The sequence below is a fragment of the Protopterus annectens genome, chromosome 5.part0, assembly GCF_019279795.1.
Source record: "Protopterus annectens isolate FY-2018-M chromosome 5.part0, PAN1.0, whole genome shotgun sequence".
Classification (NCBI taxonomy): domain Eukaryota; kingdom Metazoa; phylum Chordata; order Ceratodontiformes; family Protopteridae; genus Protopterus; species Protopterus annectens.
The window spans coordinates 863,358,951-863,377,679 of NC_056735.1; the positions used below are offsets into that span (position 1 = coordinate 863,358,951).

The 18,729-nt window shown below is 40.9% G+C and overlaps 1 protein-coding gene across 1 annotated transcript in view; it reads left to right on the top strand.

Moving 5' to 3' along the window:
• The first annotated feature begins 6,475 nt into the window (after positions 1-6,475).
• Positions 6,476-18,729, top strand: part of ANKRD10 (ankyrin repeat domain 10) — a 955,792-nt gene continuing 943,538 nt past the window's right edge. Inside the window, exon 1 of the mRNA XM_044072655.1 lies at positions 6,476-6,867. Within this exon, the coding sequence (XP_043928590.1) occupies positions 6,673-6,867 (195 nt within the window). The 5' untranslated portion in view covers positions 6,476-6,672. The remainder of the gene's footprint in view (positions 6,868-18,729) is intronic.

Genomic DNA, 18,729 nt, shown 5'->3' on the forward strand with positions numbered 1-18,729 from the left:
CCCTGGGAGACTTCCTTCATAAGAGGAGCTGTTTCAGAGGTGGTGGTGGTGGTGGTGCCTACCTTCACTTTGAAGGATCTATTGGTGAGGAAGTCTACAAACCAAAGTTTTGCATAGACACTAATGCCTATTTTAGTTAATTTGTCAAATAGTAAGTTATAATCAATTAGTTCAAAGGCTCTTGTGAGGTTAACAAAGACAGCTCTTGTTAGGTTGCCTTTGTCCATACTGGATAGGATACCATCTGTGATGGAGAAGAGAGTTGTTATGGTGCTGCTTCCAGACCACAATTCATGCTGCTTCCTGGATAGAAGACAGTATTGATGTAAATAAACAGTAATTTGTTTGTATATAATTCACATCACCTCATGGAAAACAACTTCATAAGGAGAGGTGTTTAAATTCTGTTCTACAGAAGAAAAGCAGTTTGGATGTATTGAGTTACTTAGTACTACATGACTAGATTTGAGTTTTTTTCCATTCATTATGTGCAGTTACTGTTGTGGTGGTAATCAAGTTTCCATGTAGTTTTCAATGTCTTGGGATTTGACATTTCAGTCGATTGGTGGTGTGTTTTTTACTGTCTGTCAGCTATTTATGTTTTAGTTCATTTTAATTTGTTTTCCTGGGTAGAACACTGATCTCCATGGTCCTTTTCTAGACTCAGCCGAGAAACAGTGTCTGGTTAAGTGACTTGCTCAGGGTCATAATGGAGGCTGAGGGAATCAAAGCTCAAGTCCTCAGCCATTAGCACTAGACAATATGTAGGCGCGCGTGTGTGTGTGTGTGTGTGTGTGTGTGTGTGTGTGTGTGTGTATATATATATATATATATATATATATATATATATATATATATATATATATTATATACACACACACACACCCCACACAGTGTGTGGAGGACCTCTGCTTCTTGGTAAGGTTTTTCCTATGAAATCCCATATTTCCATAAAAATGTTCCACTTGACATTCCAAAAGGTGGCAATTCGAAGAAGCCTTCAGTCACGTGTAGGTGAGAAAACTATAAGTATTACAAAGACTGATTTTCAACATCATGAGTAAGCGAGAAGCATACTAAAACTATGATGACTTCACCTGCGGTTTCCTAGTTTATTTCAAACATAATCTATATTTAATTTACTTGTGCTGCCACCTTTTTCACATGGTCACATTGGGACATTTTGGCGAATGACATTCATACCTCTCAACCTCTTAGCACAAGACATCTGGACAAAGGCAAACATAATGAGGGGATGAAGGCCCAAAAACAGAGACAGATTTTAAATATTGCTCTTATATACTTAGAAAGTTGCCAGAATAATAAGTTTGCATTAGTATGCATTTTCTGAAAGATATGAAGTCTGAAACTCAAATGTCTGTCATTATTTAGTGACTTCATTCCCAAGTGATTTTCCAGAAAACCACAAATTTTATGAGGAAAAGACCAAAAATATCAGGCAAAAATCAGAAGAGTTGCGGGGTATGGTAAATGTGCAGGACAAACCATATTCTTGTATCTTAAGTACAGCTCATTAAGAGGGACCTTCCTCATTCTGAGTCTTAAAATAAAATGTTCCTTGCAGTTCCACACTGAAAGAGTCAGTGTTAAGAATTTTTTAATAATATCCATGGGCATAATAATATTAAATCTTAGTAATTCATCAATAAAACAGTTTATAAACATAAAAAATGGAAACTGTCAGCTGTCTGCCAGGTGCTAGGATCCGCCATATCACACATGCATTCAGGTTTCTCAACAACACGTACTGTTATGACTCTGCCATAGTCCATATTGGTGTGAATGACTTGAGACATACCTCTCTGGACCATATGAAGACAGACATGACTGAGCTCTTGGGTTATGTGTCTCAGAGGCAGGTATGTCCCTAGCCTTAAGCAGCATTTTACCTTCACTTAGTATGATGCCTCACCATGAAGAAATAATGATGGACTCCAGTAATTGTCTAAGTTTCTGGAGTTACTCTAAGGGGATCCAGTATTTGTCAGCCTGGGATGAAATGATCGACAGACCTGCATGCTTTGCCAGAGATGGTCTTCATCTGTCACCCCTGGGGATTTCGGCTACTGGCCAAGGCTCTTGCCACTCCCATAGTGCCTTTTTTAGGCAGTGTCTCAAGGACAAAATGCCTGACTTAAAAATTCCTTCCTAAAACCACTTCAAGGTTATGGTGCTAAACGCTAGGAGTCAACATGAAACTGCACTCACTGGAAGCAGTCCTCACCTTGGAAGACTCAGACATTTGTGCAGTCACAGATACCTGGTTCAATGCTGTGAAGAACACCCGATCCATAATGGTTACACCTCCTTTCACACGTTCAGACCACAGACTGAAGGCATGAAAACTAAAGGAGGTAGTGTATCAATATTTGTTAAAGATAAGTACACCTAACAAGCGAGGAGTTTATCTCGGGCATTGAGCACCAGTCACCCATGTTGGTAATGACCAGGTCCAGAATATTGTTGCCCATGGTGGGGGTGTTGATAAGTTGATCCAGGGCATTAGAGTTTATAAATTCCAGGAATCGTTGAGCTAGGGGATTAGTACAAGAGTTGTTGTCCCAGTTTATGTTAGGGTAGTTGAAATTGCCCATTATTATGGTATTTGGTTGGACCCTCATTTTTTCCAATGTCTCCAGGAATGAGGAGTGTGGGTCCTGGGTCATGGTGGAGGATCTATAGTAAGCTACAATTTGGAATGCATTTTTCCCCAGTGTTAGTTGCACTTGGATGATCTCAGGGGCATCGTGTTGTGCAACTAGCCTATAGGTGTGGATGTCCTTGATGAATATGGACACACCTCCTCCCTTTGTGTTTTAGTCTGGGTTTTGTGGCCAAAACGTGTGGTATGAATTATAGCCTGGTAGTGTTGAGGTGCTCTCTGGAGCCTTGAACCAGGTCTCAGTAACTGCACAGATATCGATGTTCTCCATTTTGAGGAGTGCTTCGAGTGAGTGCATTTTGAGGTTTTAGACTCCTAGCATTGAGCAGCATTGCTCTCAGTTTTTTGTCACCCGTAGTTCTTACATAAAAAAGGCACTATGGGGTCAGCAAGAGCCTTGGCCAATATCCTGAATCCCAGGGGTGACAGGTGCAGGCCATCTCTGGCCAAGCATCATGGCCTGTTGAGCATGTCATCCCAGGCAGACAGATACTGGATCCCCTTTGAAGGACACCAGAAGCTTAGCCAATTGTTGAAGTTGATCCTCTTATCCTTGTACTGTGGTGTCATTCTTGGTGAAGGCAGGATGCTACTCAGGGCTAGGGTCATACCTGCCTGGGCTACAAGATCGGAGAGCTCTTCTATTATCTCTTTTCATGTAGTCCAGAGAGGTACGTCTCAGGTCATTTACACCAACATGGACAAAGACAGAATCATATTTGTACTTGCCTTGTAGTGACCTGAGTGCGTGCATTATGTGGTGGATTCTGGCACCAGACAAGCAGCCGACGGTAACCTTCTCTTTATCCAGCCTGGTGAGGGGGACATTGGTGTGCCTGACTATAGAGTCACCTATCACTACTGTTTTGGGTATATTGTTTTGCATTATGGGCTGTGGTTATGTGGCACACTGAGTTTGTGGGCTATGTGCTGTTTGGGGTGTGTTGGTGGGATGAGGTTGCTTGTGTGTCTGCTTTGGAGGTCTTTGTTGCCTAGGCAGATTTAGATTTTTATTCAGAGACTCCATATATGTCTTGGTGTTACTATGTGTGGGATTTGGAGGTGTTGGTTTAGTATGTCTATGTGAAGTGGGTGGGGTGCTGGGAGTTATTTCCTTCTCCTCTAGACTGTCTGTTCCAGTCTTGGTTGGAGAGAGCTTTGCCTCTAGATTGGCTGTATAAGTGCATCTTTCACAGGTATTAGTGTTTGGTGGTAGGAGGAGTGGGTTGTCTGTGTACATGAGGCAGTTGTAACATTGCCTCAAGATGCCCAGGTTCATCAGGTAGGCTGGAGAGTACACTGGGAGCTGTCTCTTGGACATGCCAGAATAAGAAGTAAAGACTGTTTGCTTTTGTTAAGTGGAGAAGTAGTTGTCAAGTAGGGACGTATATAGACTATTCCCTCCAGTCAGGTGCGGGGGTTGAGTGTTGGAGTTATTTTAGTGCTGCAGCAGATTTAGAACAGGTGCTGGGCTAAAAGGTGCGGGTCTGAGTGCTTAGGCTTAAAGATTGACTAGTTATAAGGGAAAAACTGAAGAGCAGACTTTGTGGAGCCGGGGATAGTTAACCCTAGCTAACCGGCACTGCGCTGTGCGCAAAACTGCACAAATGCGAGTTTTTATAGCAGAAAGATGAAAGGGATAGAAATTATCCCAAAATGGCCAATAAACTACAAATTCTGAGCTGAAAACCACTCCTCCAGGGACAGATAGGCTGCTCAAAGCTCCCCACTCTCACTGGTGAACAGAGAAATGACCTTCTATTCGAGTAAGGTATGGACAACACAGAAACTACAATACAGCCCTGGATTCAGCAAACTCTGAAAACTGGACTCTGCTAGCTTCAGAAAGGCGGGAAACAAGTGTAGAATATATTTTTTTAAGAAGTTAAGGCAAATACAATAATCACTTTAAGGCACAGTAAAACGGTTATCGCACTTGAGTGTGTAGCCGCAGTTTAAACGCTCACAGAAACGATTTTAAAAGTGCAAACAGCAAGTACAATAAACAGCTTAAAGACTTTTTAGTATCAAATAAATGCCAGAAACCGAGCGTTTAGGCGGAATTAGGAATATCTAGCAAGAAACAAGCCAAAAAAAGTACTTAATCAACCCAAAGTCTCTTTTTTCCCCTTCTGCTGCTGTAGGACACCTGGGCAGGATCTTGCATTAGAGTGCACACCCTTCCTTGTTGAAGCACGTACTGTTATGCCTCTGTCAAATATAGGGAGAGAATTTTAAGTACTGCATTTATAAACTTAGAAAGTTAAAGTTTTATGTTAGCATTTATTTCAAAAGAATGCAAACTGTGAAACTAAAATGCGTGCCATTATTTACTGACTTCCATGTTCAGTAAGAAATGTGGGGGTGCAGGGGGGCTTGCACCCCTACAAAAGCAATTTAAAAGCACATTAGGACGAGTGTGTAAAATACTATGTACATAGATACTGCCCTTCGGTCCCACGAATAAACTTGAACCTGTCCTTACATCTCTTAAAGGACACACAATAACTACCTTAGAAAGGCCGTATTTCAAGAACGGCAACATTGTGTCTTCTGTATATCAAAAATTTAAAAATAAAAGTTTTGGGGAAAAAAAGAACTGCAACAAATGGTCACAGATGGAATATTCAGAATGAATATTCAACAGGTCGCTTGATAATCTGCATGGCTTGTCACTCAGCCGTATTTTGCATGCAACCTCTCGCGGGTTTGCCCTGTCAATCATGCAGGCCACTCCCACTGCTGCGCGAAAAACGTGGTGGGATATTGTTCTAATACACAGCCATTCTAACTACCTTGTTGTAGCAACTTCTGTACTGTAATTACCTTGTATTTGTGCATTGGAACTTTTCTCCATGGGCCTCCACTGAAAATGGGCTCTGGACTTTCCCAGTAAACAAATGTCAATAAAGTAAGCGTTCCCATGCTGTCCATCTGTTCTACACTTTAGTGATGGAACGTTGAGAGCTATTATCCATACCTCTAAAGGGTGTTGCATTACAAGGAACGTACCTCATGCAGGATTTTACCCGCGGCGGTTGTGGTGCTGCGGTAGCGTTGTCGCCTCCTAGTAAGACACTGTCAGGTTCGATTCTCAGTTAGAGCATCTTTTGCGTGAATGGGCGTACCTTCGTTGAAGGTTGTGCGTGAGGCTGATAAGCCGGTACGTAAAAATCAACTGCCAATTATTAGCGGGCCGGAGTTCCGCTGTGGCGACCCTTAACCGGGAAAAGCCGAAAGACACAAACAAACCTCATTTGGGAATGGGATCCTAAATAGTCCACGTTCTCTGAAGTTCCAAATTGAAAGGATCTGTTGTCACACATTCAGTGTTACGAATTTTTTTAACCGATATCCACGGTAAATAGAAAGTAATCATATGAATTAATTAAACTATCTTGTGTAAGTAAACACCTGCATATTTTAACCACAATATGATGACCTTCCTATTTGAAATTGTACATGTTCCACATTTTGTCTACTTGTGCCACATTATGAAGGCTAGTGTTCCTCATTTTGGAGAGGGAAGGTTAAGTGCTATGATTAAAACAACGCAATTAAGTTTTACTTATCATCATATAAACAGTCCTCCTTGCAGAACATTTTATTTAGAGGAAATTCTAAAATATTTTTCTCTTAAAATGTAAAGTTGTGACGTGTGCCTTTTTCACGACTCCACGAGAACTGCCTAAATTAGAATTGTTCTTTTAGCTCACTGTAACCTGATCCAACTGCAGCGAAGTATCCAGTCCGGATTTTTTCAATTTCCATCTGCAGGCATGTTTCAATATCCACTCCAGAGTTTATACTGGGCTGTCAAGGTCTGCCTGTAAGGTTGCGAATAAAGTGATGTTTCTTTGTTGATAACCAGTCAGACTTACATTTTTTGTTGTCTGCGTTATTAGTACGTAGTGTACCAGACAAGTGTTGCACGGTTTGTTTTAAAGTGTTTTCATCCGTTTTCGCTGTCTACCAGATTTTTTAAAACGATGTGTTCTGTAACTGAAGCCGGTTTTTCCAGTGAAGAAGTGTTGGCTCTCCGTTTTCCTTTGCACAGAGCTTGCCGAGATGGGGATATTAACGCTCTCTGCTTATTGTTAGAGCATGCTACCGGCTCCGATCTGAGCGCCGAGGATTCTTTTTACGGTTGGACTCCTCTTCACTGGGCTGCGCACTTTGGCAAGGTAATGCAGCTTTATTACCGGACGTTATTCTAACGTGGGATTTTAAGGCGCCATTTTATATAACTGAAATTCAGTCAGCTGTGTACGTGCGGTTTCCCGGTACCCAAGGTAAAAGTGCCCAGAGGCTGGGAGTTTCTGTGAATAAACGTGGGCACTGTGTGAGTCGTACTAGTCGTGATGAGAACGCTTTATAAGTTTAAGTAGTTTGAAAAACGTGCCCCATTGTGAAGTACTCCTCACTGTACTAGTCTTTGGAAATTGTTAGGGTTTGAAGGTAGACGCCGTGTTAGTGGTGGTGTAGCATGCTCTACATACTATTTCAGGTCCCTGCACGAGGGACCTTGCTATGATCTGTGAAATTCTCTCTCCCCTTTATACTTGGAGGGGTGGTTCATAGAAAACCGCAAAAGCCTGGATTTTCGTCTGACTTTAATTTTACTGAGATGCGCGACCTTAAAGCTGTGCAGTTGTGGTTTGCAGTTATTGATGGAAGTATAATTGGAAATGTTTAACACTTTCCGAGATAATACGGTGTTTATCTCGCACAAAGTTTTGTCAAGGTTTGGTTTTGTGGTTGTAGCTGGGCAGCATTTTTTTGTATGTTGTTAAGGCACCAGTTGTTGTGAATTTTTGCTGTAGTTGAGTGTCACCCATGTGCAAAACTGGGAAAAGGAGTTCTGGATGGATTATTGCTGTTATCATTACTGTTGGAGGCAGCCTTGAAATCTGCAGTCCTTTTCAAGCAGACTGCGTGCCTCTTCTCTGTTAGGATATGCATTGGTCCCTGTATTGTGCGAATCATTATGTGATACCTTTTGAGGTCTCATTGTTTATTGAAAAACGAGTAGGGGAGGTTCTCTAGTAGTATAAACACCACCTTGCCCCCCCCCCCCGGAAAAGTGGTATTTAGTCTAGTGCTACTTGGCAAAGATTGAATGAATACAAATATTTCGAGCCGTAGTTCGCCATAACATACTATTGAAATAGTTTGTTACAGAACAATTTTACTTCTCCTTTGAATCTTTTTAATTAACTTTTACATATTTTAAAACAAAGATCGTACGAAATTATTTAAAAATAAATAAATCTATAAATATAGATGTATACAACAAAATCAAACACAGAAAACTAAATTATTAAGAACTGGAAATGTAAAAATACATTTTCTTTAACTGAATACATTAATTTAGCAAAAAATGTCTGAAAAAAGAATTGTCAGCTGCGAAAGTGAAACTTTAATATTCATTCACAGTTTTGATTTTTGGTCCAAGTTAAGTGATTTTATTTGATGCATTTCCATTGAATCTTTTCTGAACTAAGCCGATTTGCTCCTGAACCCAAACAAAACAAAAATTCTACTTTTCATCTTAAAATAATTTTCTAGTCCCAGATATCTTTACTGTGCCACCCACACAAAACACCAGACTTTAGGTTGTCACACGCGTACTAAATTACTTGGTGTCACCAAAGATGATCTGTAATTTGACCTAAGTATCTAAAAGGTTGTTTTAAAAATGAAACTGTCTTCTCTGCAAGACTCTCCCTACCTCGTCCTGCAATAATAAAGACCACTTCCCTCTCATATGTTTCCAATTCTCTCTATAGCCTTTACCCTAACAAGTATCCTCTCCTTCCTTCTAACAAAACTGTAAAACTGCAACAATGTTATAGTAAAACAGCAAAATTTGCAACCCACCTTCCAAGTAAGACTAATTATTGACTGCACTCAACCAGCTAAACTAGTTGGAATCCCTAGCTGTCAAAAGTGAAGTTAACTTAAACTGGCCTAAATCCTATTCCATCACCCAGACAAACTTCCAGGATTGACGACACCAATGCCATGGAACTCCCCATCCAGGTCTCTTGGGTCTAATGGCATTTATCTTGCCAGAGTCCGTAGAGCAAATAGTAAACATGGTGAAGCAGTGTATTGCTAATATGTATTTAAATGTTGGAGTACTATGCCACAAAACCCAAGACTAATCGGAAAATCCAAAGTACTTCAAAGCAAACCTTAGGACCCACTTCTTAGGTTCTAAACTATGACCTTGTCACTCTTCTGGCAAATTATTGCTATAACTGTATCAGTTTGTCCTCTATATGTAGTGTCCTTTTGGTCTTCTTGCATAATCTATGCTTCTGGGCTTTTATCAGAAGATCCAGTAGGTTAGCCACAGCTAAAATTTTTAACCAAACCATCTGTTTTCTAGTACTGTACAATGACTGGCCATTAATGTTCCAAAAGGAGCACGCTGAATGGTCAGCCCGACCATTATGCCCATTGTAAATCCAAGACAAAAACCTGAGACTTCAAACTAAGCGAGATTGGACAGATAAATAAAAGGATAATCTGGTAGTCTAGAGAAAACATAACATGGTTATCCTTTTATCTTCTCTGTCCTGTTTCTCCCATAAGTTGAAGTCTCCAGATTTCATTTTTTTTTAATTAAAAACAAAACAAAAAAGGTAACTGAGAGCTTTCTTTCTCTGTTGCTTCCTTTACACAGCACTGATGTACTGCATAAATGTGGGAACAAAAGTCCCATATGCATGCATAGTACATCAAAGTCCCAGGATACAGGAAAAATGTGCAAGAGCAGCACTGCACCATTTATACAAAAGCATTATTTAAGAAAAGTGCAGGTCCCAAGCCCGGATAAATGGGGATGGTTGCGTCAGGAAGGGCATCCGGTGTAAAATTTTGCCAAATCATAAATGCAGACAACAGTACAGAAACACATATCGAATCGGTCGAGGCCCGGGTTAACAGCGACTGCCACCAGTAGTATTGGCCAACAGGGTGCTGGCAGAAATTGGGCTACTGTTGGCCGAAGGAGGAGAAGAAGAGGGGGAAGGCATGCCCGAAGGCAGGTAAAGGCTAGGACTGTGATAGTGAGGGTCGGAACTTTGAATGTTGGCAGTATGACTGGTATAGGGAGAGAGCTACCTGATATGATGGACCGAAGGAAGGTTGGTGTAAAAGACAAAACTTCAAAGATCAATACATGTTAGGTTCAAGCAAGGCACCCTTTATTACTTGCAGCAAGGAGACAAAGCATGTAGGTACAAGGTTTGTCTAACTTTCTGGTGGTCAGTATATTATTCTTGTACAGTTCTCTTCATGTCTCATAGAAAATGTTACTAATCTACTGCTGACGTAGTTGGACACAGCTTTCTGTATATTACACAGAAAATGTTACCAGGCTTATTGCTGACATGGTCAGATTATTGCTGTCTTGCAAAAACATTTGAGAAAAACAACCTGGCTTTGGGCTTATTTTAGCCCACCTTGTCTCTTCAATTCTTCCATTGTACAATTCTAATACATGTGATACATTTTGTCTAGATTCAAGGTACATTTCTAGCTTTGGTACAAGTAGCTATAGTTTAAGCTTTCAAACATCTATTGTTTTCTTTATCAAGACTTCTAGCAGCTGCACATTTTTCTCATGGCATAAGCAGAAATAGAATGTATCTTATTAAGTTTCCGGCTGCTGCACATATTTTCATTGCACAAGCAGAATAAAGTGTCTTAAGTTTCTAATAGCTGTGCAGATTCATGCAGTATGAACAGAATAAATGTATTAACCCTTTTAAGCCTTTAATGTACTAAGCATGCACATTGCTATTATGCATTTTCCTATCATTTCCCCCCTTTTTAATACTTTTATTCTACTTTCAAAACAAGCATAAACAGTTTTTTCTTCCCTTAACCTCTTCCTACTCAGGATTTGCAGTTAAGAGAGTCATTTAGTTTAAACCCATGAAAGCATTTTCAGTAACTCTTCGAGTTCTGCATCTTGGTATAAGGTTTCCGAAACTGAAATGTCTACAAAATTTTTGATCATTCCTTTTATGCAGGGAATGCAGCAGCACCCACACACCATCAGTAGAGCTATCCCTACACAGATGGCAATCAGAATGTTCATCAGGATACTGTCCCACCCCCCCCAAACTTTTTCTGGAAAAAGTCCGTCAATGGATTTGGTCCTGGTTTGGTCATGGCCGACACCTGCTGGATTACCTCAAGCCGGTTGTCTGTCTCGTGTTCGTGGTCAGGAATGTACGAACAGCACTCCTCCTGGATTAAAGCGCACGTACCTCCTCTCGCCGCTAGGGTGAAGTCGAGCCATGCGATTTTAAAGTACCACTGTTCTCAGGTCAGTCATTTCATCGGTTACCAATTCTAGGGCAGAAAAGGTTGCATTACTCATTATTTTGAGAAGCTTAGACAATTTTCTCAGTTCCCAGATTGATTTTGTTGCTCCATATGCTGGTAATATGCCTGCCCACGATATGACAGGATCACTGAGATCCATGTGTGATTGTCCTTTGTTATTTCAGGGCCTAATTCATGATGGTATTTCCAGGGTGCATTGATTTGTCCCACTGGATTGACAGGCTTCTTGATTTCTCAGACGTTCCGAATCTTCCCTTGAGGTAAAACTGTCGTGTGTCGTATGGCCGGAACCAGGTATCCCAAAAAACAACTGCCGGACCAATTCTCGGGTAGCCATTTATATGCTTTTCCTCCACATATAAAGTAACAATCTTCCACTATAAAGTAACAATCTTCCACTTTAGTAGTAACTTTACTATACCCTTGCTCTGCATGAAACATTTTTTCTGTCGATTTATAGACAGTTGTTTGTAGAGATCAGCATTAAGTTGTACTTCTTCAATTGTTCTAAAATGAATCGTAGCTCGTGTTGCAATAGAATCTGATGTTATCGGATTTAGTGTAGCACCTATAGGGAACAGTTACATTGCAATAGCTCCAACCCACCTTGACTGTATCATTCTTATAAAAACACACAGTTCCTTTGTCGAATAGACAAGTGTAATGCTACCTTATCTTTTGATGTGACATCTGATGTATCATGAATTAATTTTCCCAGGTCTTGTTAGCCCTTATGGGAACTGCAGTTAACAGTAGCCCCCCCGTATGCTGTTGGTAAAACTGTGCAAATCCAGCAATTCGAAATATTGAAGGTTTCAGCATACACATATTTAATTGCCTGGTAAGTATTAAAGTTCGGGTGCCACTCTGCATGCTTATTTAGTTCTACTTGCATGGCTGAGAAAAGAAATGGCCACAATAAAAAGATTATTGTCACCAGTACAGTCAACAGGATGGTCATGTAATATTTTTGTGGAAGTGGTTGTTCTGCATTTCCGTTTTCTCCGGTTCTTCCAAGTAGGTGTATTTGGATCTTACTGCATTCCGTCCTCTTATTTTTGGACACGTGATCTTACTCTCTGCCCTAATAGGACCTTCAGCACTGATGGTTTCTTCACTGGGTTTGAGACGGATCAGTCCTTTTGATCTGACCCCCCCTTTGTAGCCAGACTTTGTGCTTAGGGTCCCGATGGAGAGGTAAGATCTTTGTCCAATTCAAAGTTCTTTACCAGCTTGCAGTGCGTCAGGTATATCCACAAAGCTCGTTCTGCTATTTTTGACTGCAGTAGGTGTCAAAAGAAGCACCTGGTAGGGACCTTCCCACCTTGACGATGCCTAGTTCTTTCGCTTCACGATTTTAATCCATACCTAGTCTCCTGGCGTCACTGCCACTTCGATGTTTCGTTTTTGTTTTTTATCTGAAACAGAATTTGACTGCAACAGATGTTTAGAACTCAACAACTTTTTCATATATTCAGCTAGTGTAAAATCGGCTTCCTGGTCTGATGACATGAGAAGTTTCCACTGGGGTGTATAATAAGCTCTTCCAAACAGTTTTTCAAAAGAAGTCAATCCTTTTGCTGTAGGGACAGTTCTCATGCTCAACAGTGCCAGGGGTAAACAGTACAACCAAGTTTTTCCTGTTTCAGCTATTGATTTTCTCAATTTGCTTTTTAGTATACCATTATGCCTTTCAACCAACCCTGCAGACTGTGGATGGTATGCACAATGATTTTTTAAAGAAATACCAAAATGCTTACTTAACTGCTGTATGGCTTGATTTACAACATGTGTACCATTGTCACTGTAGATTCTTTCCAGAATGCCAAACCTAGGAATCATTTCCTTGACAAGTACTTTTGCCACTGTAGCTGCATCCGGATTTTTGGTTGGAAAAGCTTCCACCCACCTGGAAAACATATCTATAATGATAATACGATACTTTTTATTTTCACATTTGTTCAATTCTATGAAATCCATACTGATAGTGTGAAACGGATATGGTGGTGTGGGGAAGCTCCCTTGGGCTTTATCGCCCCGTGTGCATGATGTTTGTTACAAATCTGACACAGCAAACAAAATTTTTTAGAGTAGTTTGTAAATCCGTACGTTGTGAACACTTGGTTCACCAGCTGTACCATCCCCCCTGTTGAGACATGGCATTGCCCATGGCTCAACAATGCTGCATGGTGAAACAAATTAGAGGGTAGTATCTGTTTTCTTTCTTTAGAGATGTACAGCCCCTTTTCGAGGATCACTCCTCGTTTTATCCTATAGCTGTTTTTCAGCTTGCGTAGTGAGTGTCTGCATTGTTTTTAACATGCCTATATCTAAGGTTTCTGATGGTTGCAATTCCTTATTTAAAAGAAATACTTCTGTGGCCGCTTGTTTTGCAGCTGCATCAGCTCTCGCATTACCTTTTGAAATCCTATCCTGTTGCTTGGTGTGAGCTGTACATTTGCAAATGGCCACTTTCTGAGGTAACTGAGTAGATTCTAAAAGATCTAAAATAAACTGTGCATGATTTATAGGTTTGCCAGTAGATATTATCATTCCCAGGTTTTTCCACTGTTGTGCAAACACATGTACAGTGGAAAAAGTGTACTGGCTGTCAGAAAAAATGTTTACACATTTACCCTTTGCTAGGGTACATGCCTGTGTCAGGGCAATCAATTCTGCTGCCTGTGCAGTTAAATAGTGTGGTAAAGATTTTGCTTCTGCAATCTCAGTATCAGGGACTACTGCATATCCTACTAGGTTTTTTCCTGCAGGACCCCTTTTTCATGAGCCATCCACGTAATATGTCACCTCGGCATTGTCCAAGGGGATGTCCGTGAGATCTTTTCTAGGTAGGGTCTTTTGCTCAATTACTGGCAGGCAGCGGTGGGGTGTGCCATCTGCAGGGGTTGGGAGCAATATAGAAGGGTTCAAAGTTGTACATCATTTAGTTGTCATATGAGGTTGGCTCAGCAATATAGTCATGCAGGAAAGATGCCTAGCAGGGGAGAGAGATGCCACTTTTTCTTGCAGTAAAATGATCGCGACTGCATGGGGCACTCTCAAAGTGAGAGGGCGGAACAAGACTACTGAGGCTGAAGCCTGCACTGCCATTGCAGCTGCAACTACTGCTTGTACACAGTGGTGTAAGGATCGTGCTACTGGGTCCAGTTGTGATGAATAGTAAGTGATAGGGCATTGCTTCTCCCCATGCTGTTGTGTTAATACTGATGTCATGTAACCCTGCTTGCAATCTACAGTCTGGAAAAAAACGTTTATGATAGTTTGGCAATCCCAGAACTAGTGAGGACGCTGTTAACTGTTTTAGTTTACAAAAGGCAGACTCTGCCTCTGGTGTCCATTGTAACAAATCTTGCGCTGCCATAGGCATCTTGTATATAAGGTCAGTTAAGGGTGCAGTTTCCAAAGCGTAGTTTGGAATCCAGCTTCGGCAAAAATTAGTTGTACCCAGGAAGGACATCATTTCCTTCTTGGTAGTGGGTTTTGGTGCTTGTAAAATTGCTATTTTTCTGTCCTCATCTAACGTTCTACCTTCCTTTGATATTGCATATCCTAGGTATTTAACCTGTTTTTTTCCAGAGCTGCAGTTTGTCTTTGTTTACCTTATGTCCCTCAGCAGCTAAAAATCATAGAAGTGCTATGGTATCTTCCTTACAATCCTGCTGGGTGGGGGCCGCCAGCAGAATGTAATCAGCATAAAGTAAAACCTGGCTACCTCTTGGTGGGTTGAATCCCGCCAAGTTGCTTGCCATTTCTTGTGAGAATATCGTTGGACTTTCACAATAGCCTTGTGGTAGGCGTGTAGATGCATATCTTTTTCCCTGAAATGTAAATGCAAACCAGTACTGGCTATCAAGGTGTATCGGTATTGAAAAGATTGCGTTGCTAATGTCTACCACAGAAAAATATTTTTGATGAGGTTTTAAGTCATTCAGCAGGATGTGTGGATCTGGCACTATGGGTGCCCTTGGTATTACTGTGTCATTTACAGCTTGCAAATCCTGGACCATACCCCATTCTCCATTGGCTTTTTTAACTGGAAATAAGGGTGTGTTACATGGTGAATCGGGAGATTCTATTAGTATCCCTCCTTTAAGTAAGGATGCTGTAAATAGGCTTTATCCCTGCCTCTTCATCTTTTCTTAAGGGATACTGTCTTTTTTTGTGGTCTGAATGCTGACTTTGGCATGATAGTGACTGGCCCCGCTGTACGAATGAGTCCTACACCTGATTTCCCTGTTGATCAGAGTGTGTCTGGTATACCTCGCAAGGTGTGTTTTCTTCCTCCTTTAATAGGAGTGTCCATCAGCTGTCTTTGCTAGATTGTAAGTGCACAGCTGGGTTGGTCTGAGTTATCCAATTCAATTTTTGCACTCGTATCCCCTGTTCTGACAGTTCTAGTTCTGTCTGTTTCACCCATCTCGTGGCTTTTTCTCCTAGGTCTGCCCATTTTATAGTTTTGTTTTTAGTGAAACTAACGTGGTAATCTATTAGATCTGTGAAGTGCAAAAAACTCCTGGGGCAGTGAACATTTGGCTACACTGTTCCCTTCTGTGTCCCAATACAGGTATTTTTGCACTCGTATCCCCTGTCCTGACAGTTCTAGTTCTGTCTGTTTCACCCATCTTGTGGCTTTTTCTCCTAGGTCTGCCCATTTTATATTTTTGTTTTTAGTTAAACTAACGTGGTAATCGATTAGATCTATGAAGTGCAAAAAACTCCTGGGGCAGTGAACAGCTGGCTACACTGTTCCCTTCTGTGTCCCAATACAGTTTACGCAGCATCAGTCTGTTTGTATGATTTTTAAATAATTCTTTCTCATATTTCTTATCGGGTCCTGGTGTGTTACAAAAATACAGGGTACAGTGCAACAGGTGTTGCTTGTCAATGTCAAGGGAGGGAAACTTACTGATGGCTATGCTCATTAGTTCCTCGTTCATGGTCCCTGGACCAGTAGTAACCAAGTCCTGGCTGTACCAGTAAAACATTTCACCCTCCGATTGCACCACAAAGGTATTATCTTGTCGCTGTGCTTCCATACCCTGCATGGTTGGGACTACTGCTATACCAAATATCTACATGAGGTCTCTGCCCAAGAGATTTACTGGGCATTTTGCAGAAACTGCAATTTTGCTTTTCTGTGTTAATCCTGAAACTGTATCAGTTATTGCAATGTTATGGGAGAGAGGCTCCCAATACCGCTGTCCATTAGCTGCTTTGACCAGTATGTAATCAGGTGACTCTGTTTTCTGGTAGTTTGGAGGGGTGTATCAGGGTCCGTGATGCCCCTGAATCACACACAAATTTGACCTCCCTTCCTTCTACCAAGAGTGTAACTTCTGGTTTTGTGTCTGCTAAATAGAGTTCTAAGCTCAACAAAGCTAGGTCTAATATTTCGTTTTCTTCATTGTCACTAACTTCCTGCACTTCCTCTACTCCCTCTTTCACATTCTCATTTGTCCTTTCTTTGCTACCCCCTTCTAGTGATTCTTGACTATCATATAGTCACTCCTCATCCTCCTTGTCTTCCATTGTTGCCTTCTTATTTTTCCTGCAATCCCTTGCCAAATGTCCCTTTTTACCACATTTAAAACATTCTCCCCTTTTCTTACGCCCTTCAAAGTCCTCTGATCGCTGATCAGACTGCTTGTTTCCCTGTGCGTTTTTTTTTTCCCTTTTTCCCAGACTGCACTACATAAACTTCTGCTCAGTCTTCTACAGAAAATACTTGAGCTTTCTTTTTCTTTTTGCTATTGAATATGCTATACATGCCGAAAGGCATTTTAAGTAATGATTGTAACCTGCTGGTACAATGGTCTACCATGTGTTTTGTAATAAAACTGCTTCTAGGTGCACTACTGCCTTTTAAAAATGCATTCTTTAACTGCTGTTCATATGGGGAATCTTGTGTTTGATCTTCAGGAACATGCATTCCACAGTGGTTATTAAAACATTCTAATAATCTGGCATAGTACCGGTCAATTGTTTCACCTTCTTGTTGGATGCATTGATTAATGTAAGTCCAGTCTGCCCTAGGTTTCCATTTTTCAGAGATGCGGTCTGCAAGATCTTTTACTCTGGTGTCTAATTCTGCGCTGCTATGTGGGAGGGGTCTTTGTGCAGCGTCACAAGGGTTCCAGTTGCCACAAATCATGTACCAGTCTGGCCCTACAATTTGTCTACTTTTTCTACTTCTCCGTTTAAGTTGTAACTTAACCTCATTCCTTGTAAGTCTTCTGAGAACTTTCTAAAATTAATCTTCGGCTGGGGAATTCCCTCAGTGGCTTTCCAGATATCCTACGGAGTCCAAGGTCTATATACTAAGATAGTTGGGTCCTGATTGTCCTGAGGTGCCTGAGGATCAGGTACTTCTATAAGCGGGCATATTTCTTCTTCTCCTATAGATCGTGAATTCTTAACTATTTGCCATAACTCGATACCTTCTTCTGAATTACTTGCCTTTGTTCGGGACCTGGTCCCGATGGGATCTCTGATTTTTAGTTAGTTTTAGTTTTATAATATCTATCTTCAGTGACCACAGGATATAGTGGGGGGGGGGACGGGGGGACTAACCTGTTCACTCGCTTCATATTCTGGTAAGGGAGGTGGAGGTGCAGATGCTATTACTAAGTTATTATCCTCCTTATCTAAAAACATTGCTTTTGAATCTTTGGTCCCTACGGTTTATTTCCTCCAGTCAACCTGTGTGCTTGAGGAATTCCTAACCGCCGTTGCTTTTTTACCTGACCCTTGGAATAGTTTTTGAGTTGTTTGATAAATTAGAAAAATCCTTGCTTATCAAACTTTCCATCAAATTCATATTTATTAACCCATTTTGAAAAATATCTAATATCGTCTCGTTGCGACTGCATATATTTTGCGTCTTCCGTTAGCAGCGGGTTCTGGGGTGTTTTTGTGCAATTATTACCCATTTTATTTTACCTTTGATTGTTACCTAACTTCTTTTAATTTTAACTTGTACCACAGATTTTGTTATAGTCTCTTCAGAATGACTGCCTACTTATTCTGTTTCTCCTGATCTATGACAAGACAGTACTTTTTTATTTATTTATTTATCCTTGACTGTAAGAAAAATACAATCTGATAAAAAAACAATACACATCTAGTCCCTGATCTGGAACAGAAAACAGAAAAAAGTAGATTCACCTTACCTGAGACCACGTGATTGATCACCGATTCGCGGGAACCCCGTCCTTCAGTCACAGATCAGAAAGTGGCTGGCCTCTTTTGACGACAATTCAGTCTGAGGACTTTCCATATAAGAAGAACCGATTTGGTTTCTTCCCCGTACGGTTTCAGCCACCTGGCTGTCTGATCCGTGGCGAAGAGAGGGTTCCGGTCCAAAGGACCAATCTGTAAAGGGCAAAACTTCAAAGATCAATACACGTTGGGTCAAGCAAGGCACCCTTTATTACTTGCAGCAAGGAGACAAAGCATGTAGGTACAAGGTTTGTCTAACTTTCTGGTGGTCAGTATATTATTGTTATACAGTTCTCTTCATGTCTCATAGAAAATGTTACTAATCTACTGCTGGCGTAGTTGGACACAGCTTTCTGTATGCTTCACAGAAAATGTTACAAGGCTTATTGCTGACATGGTCAGATTATTGCTGTCTTGCAAAAACATTTGAGAAAAACAACCTG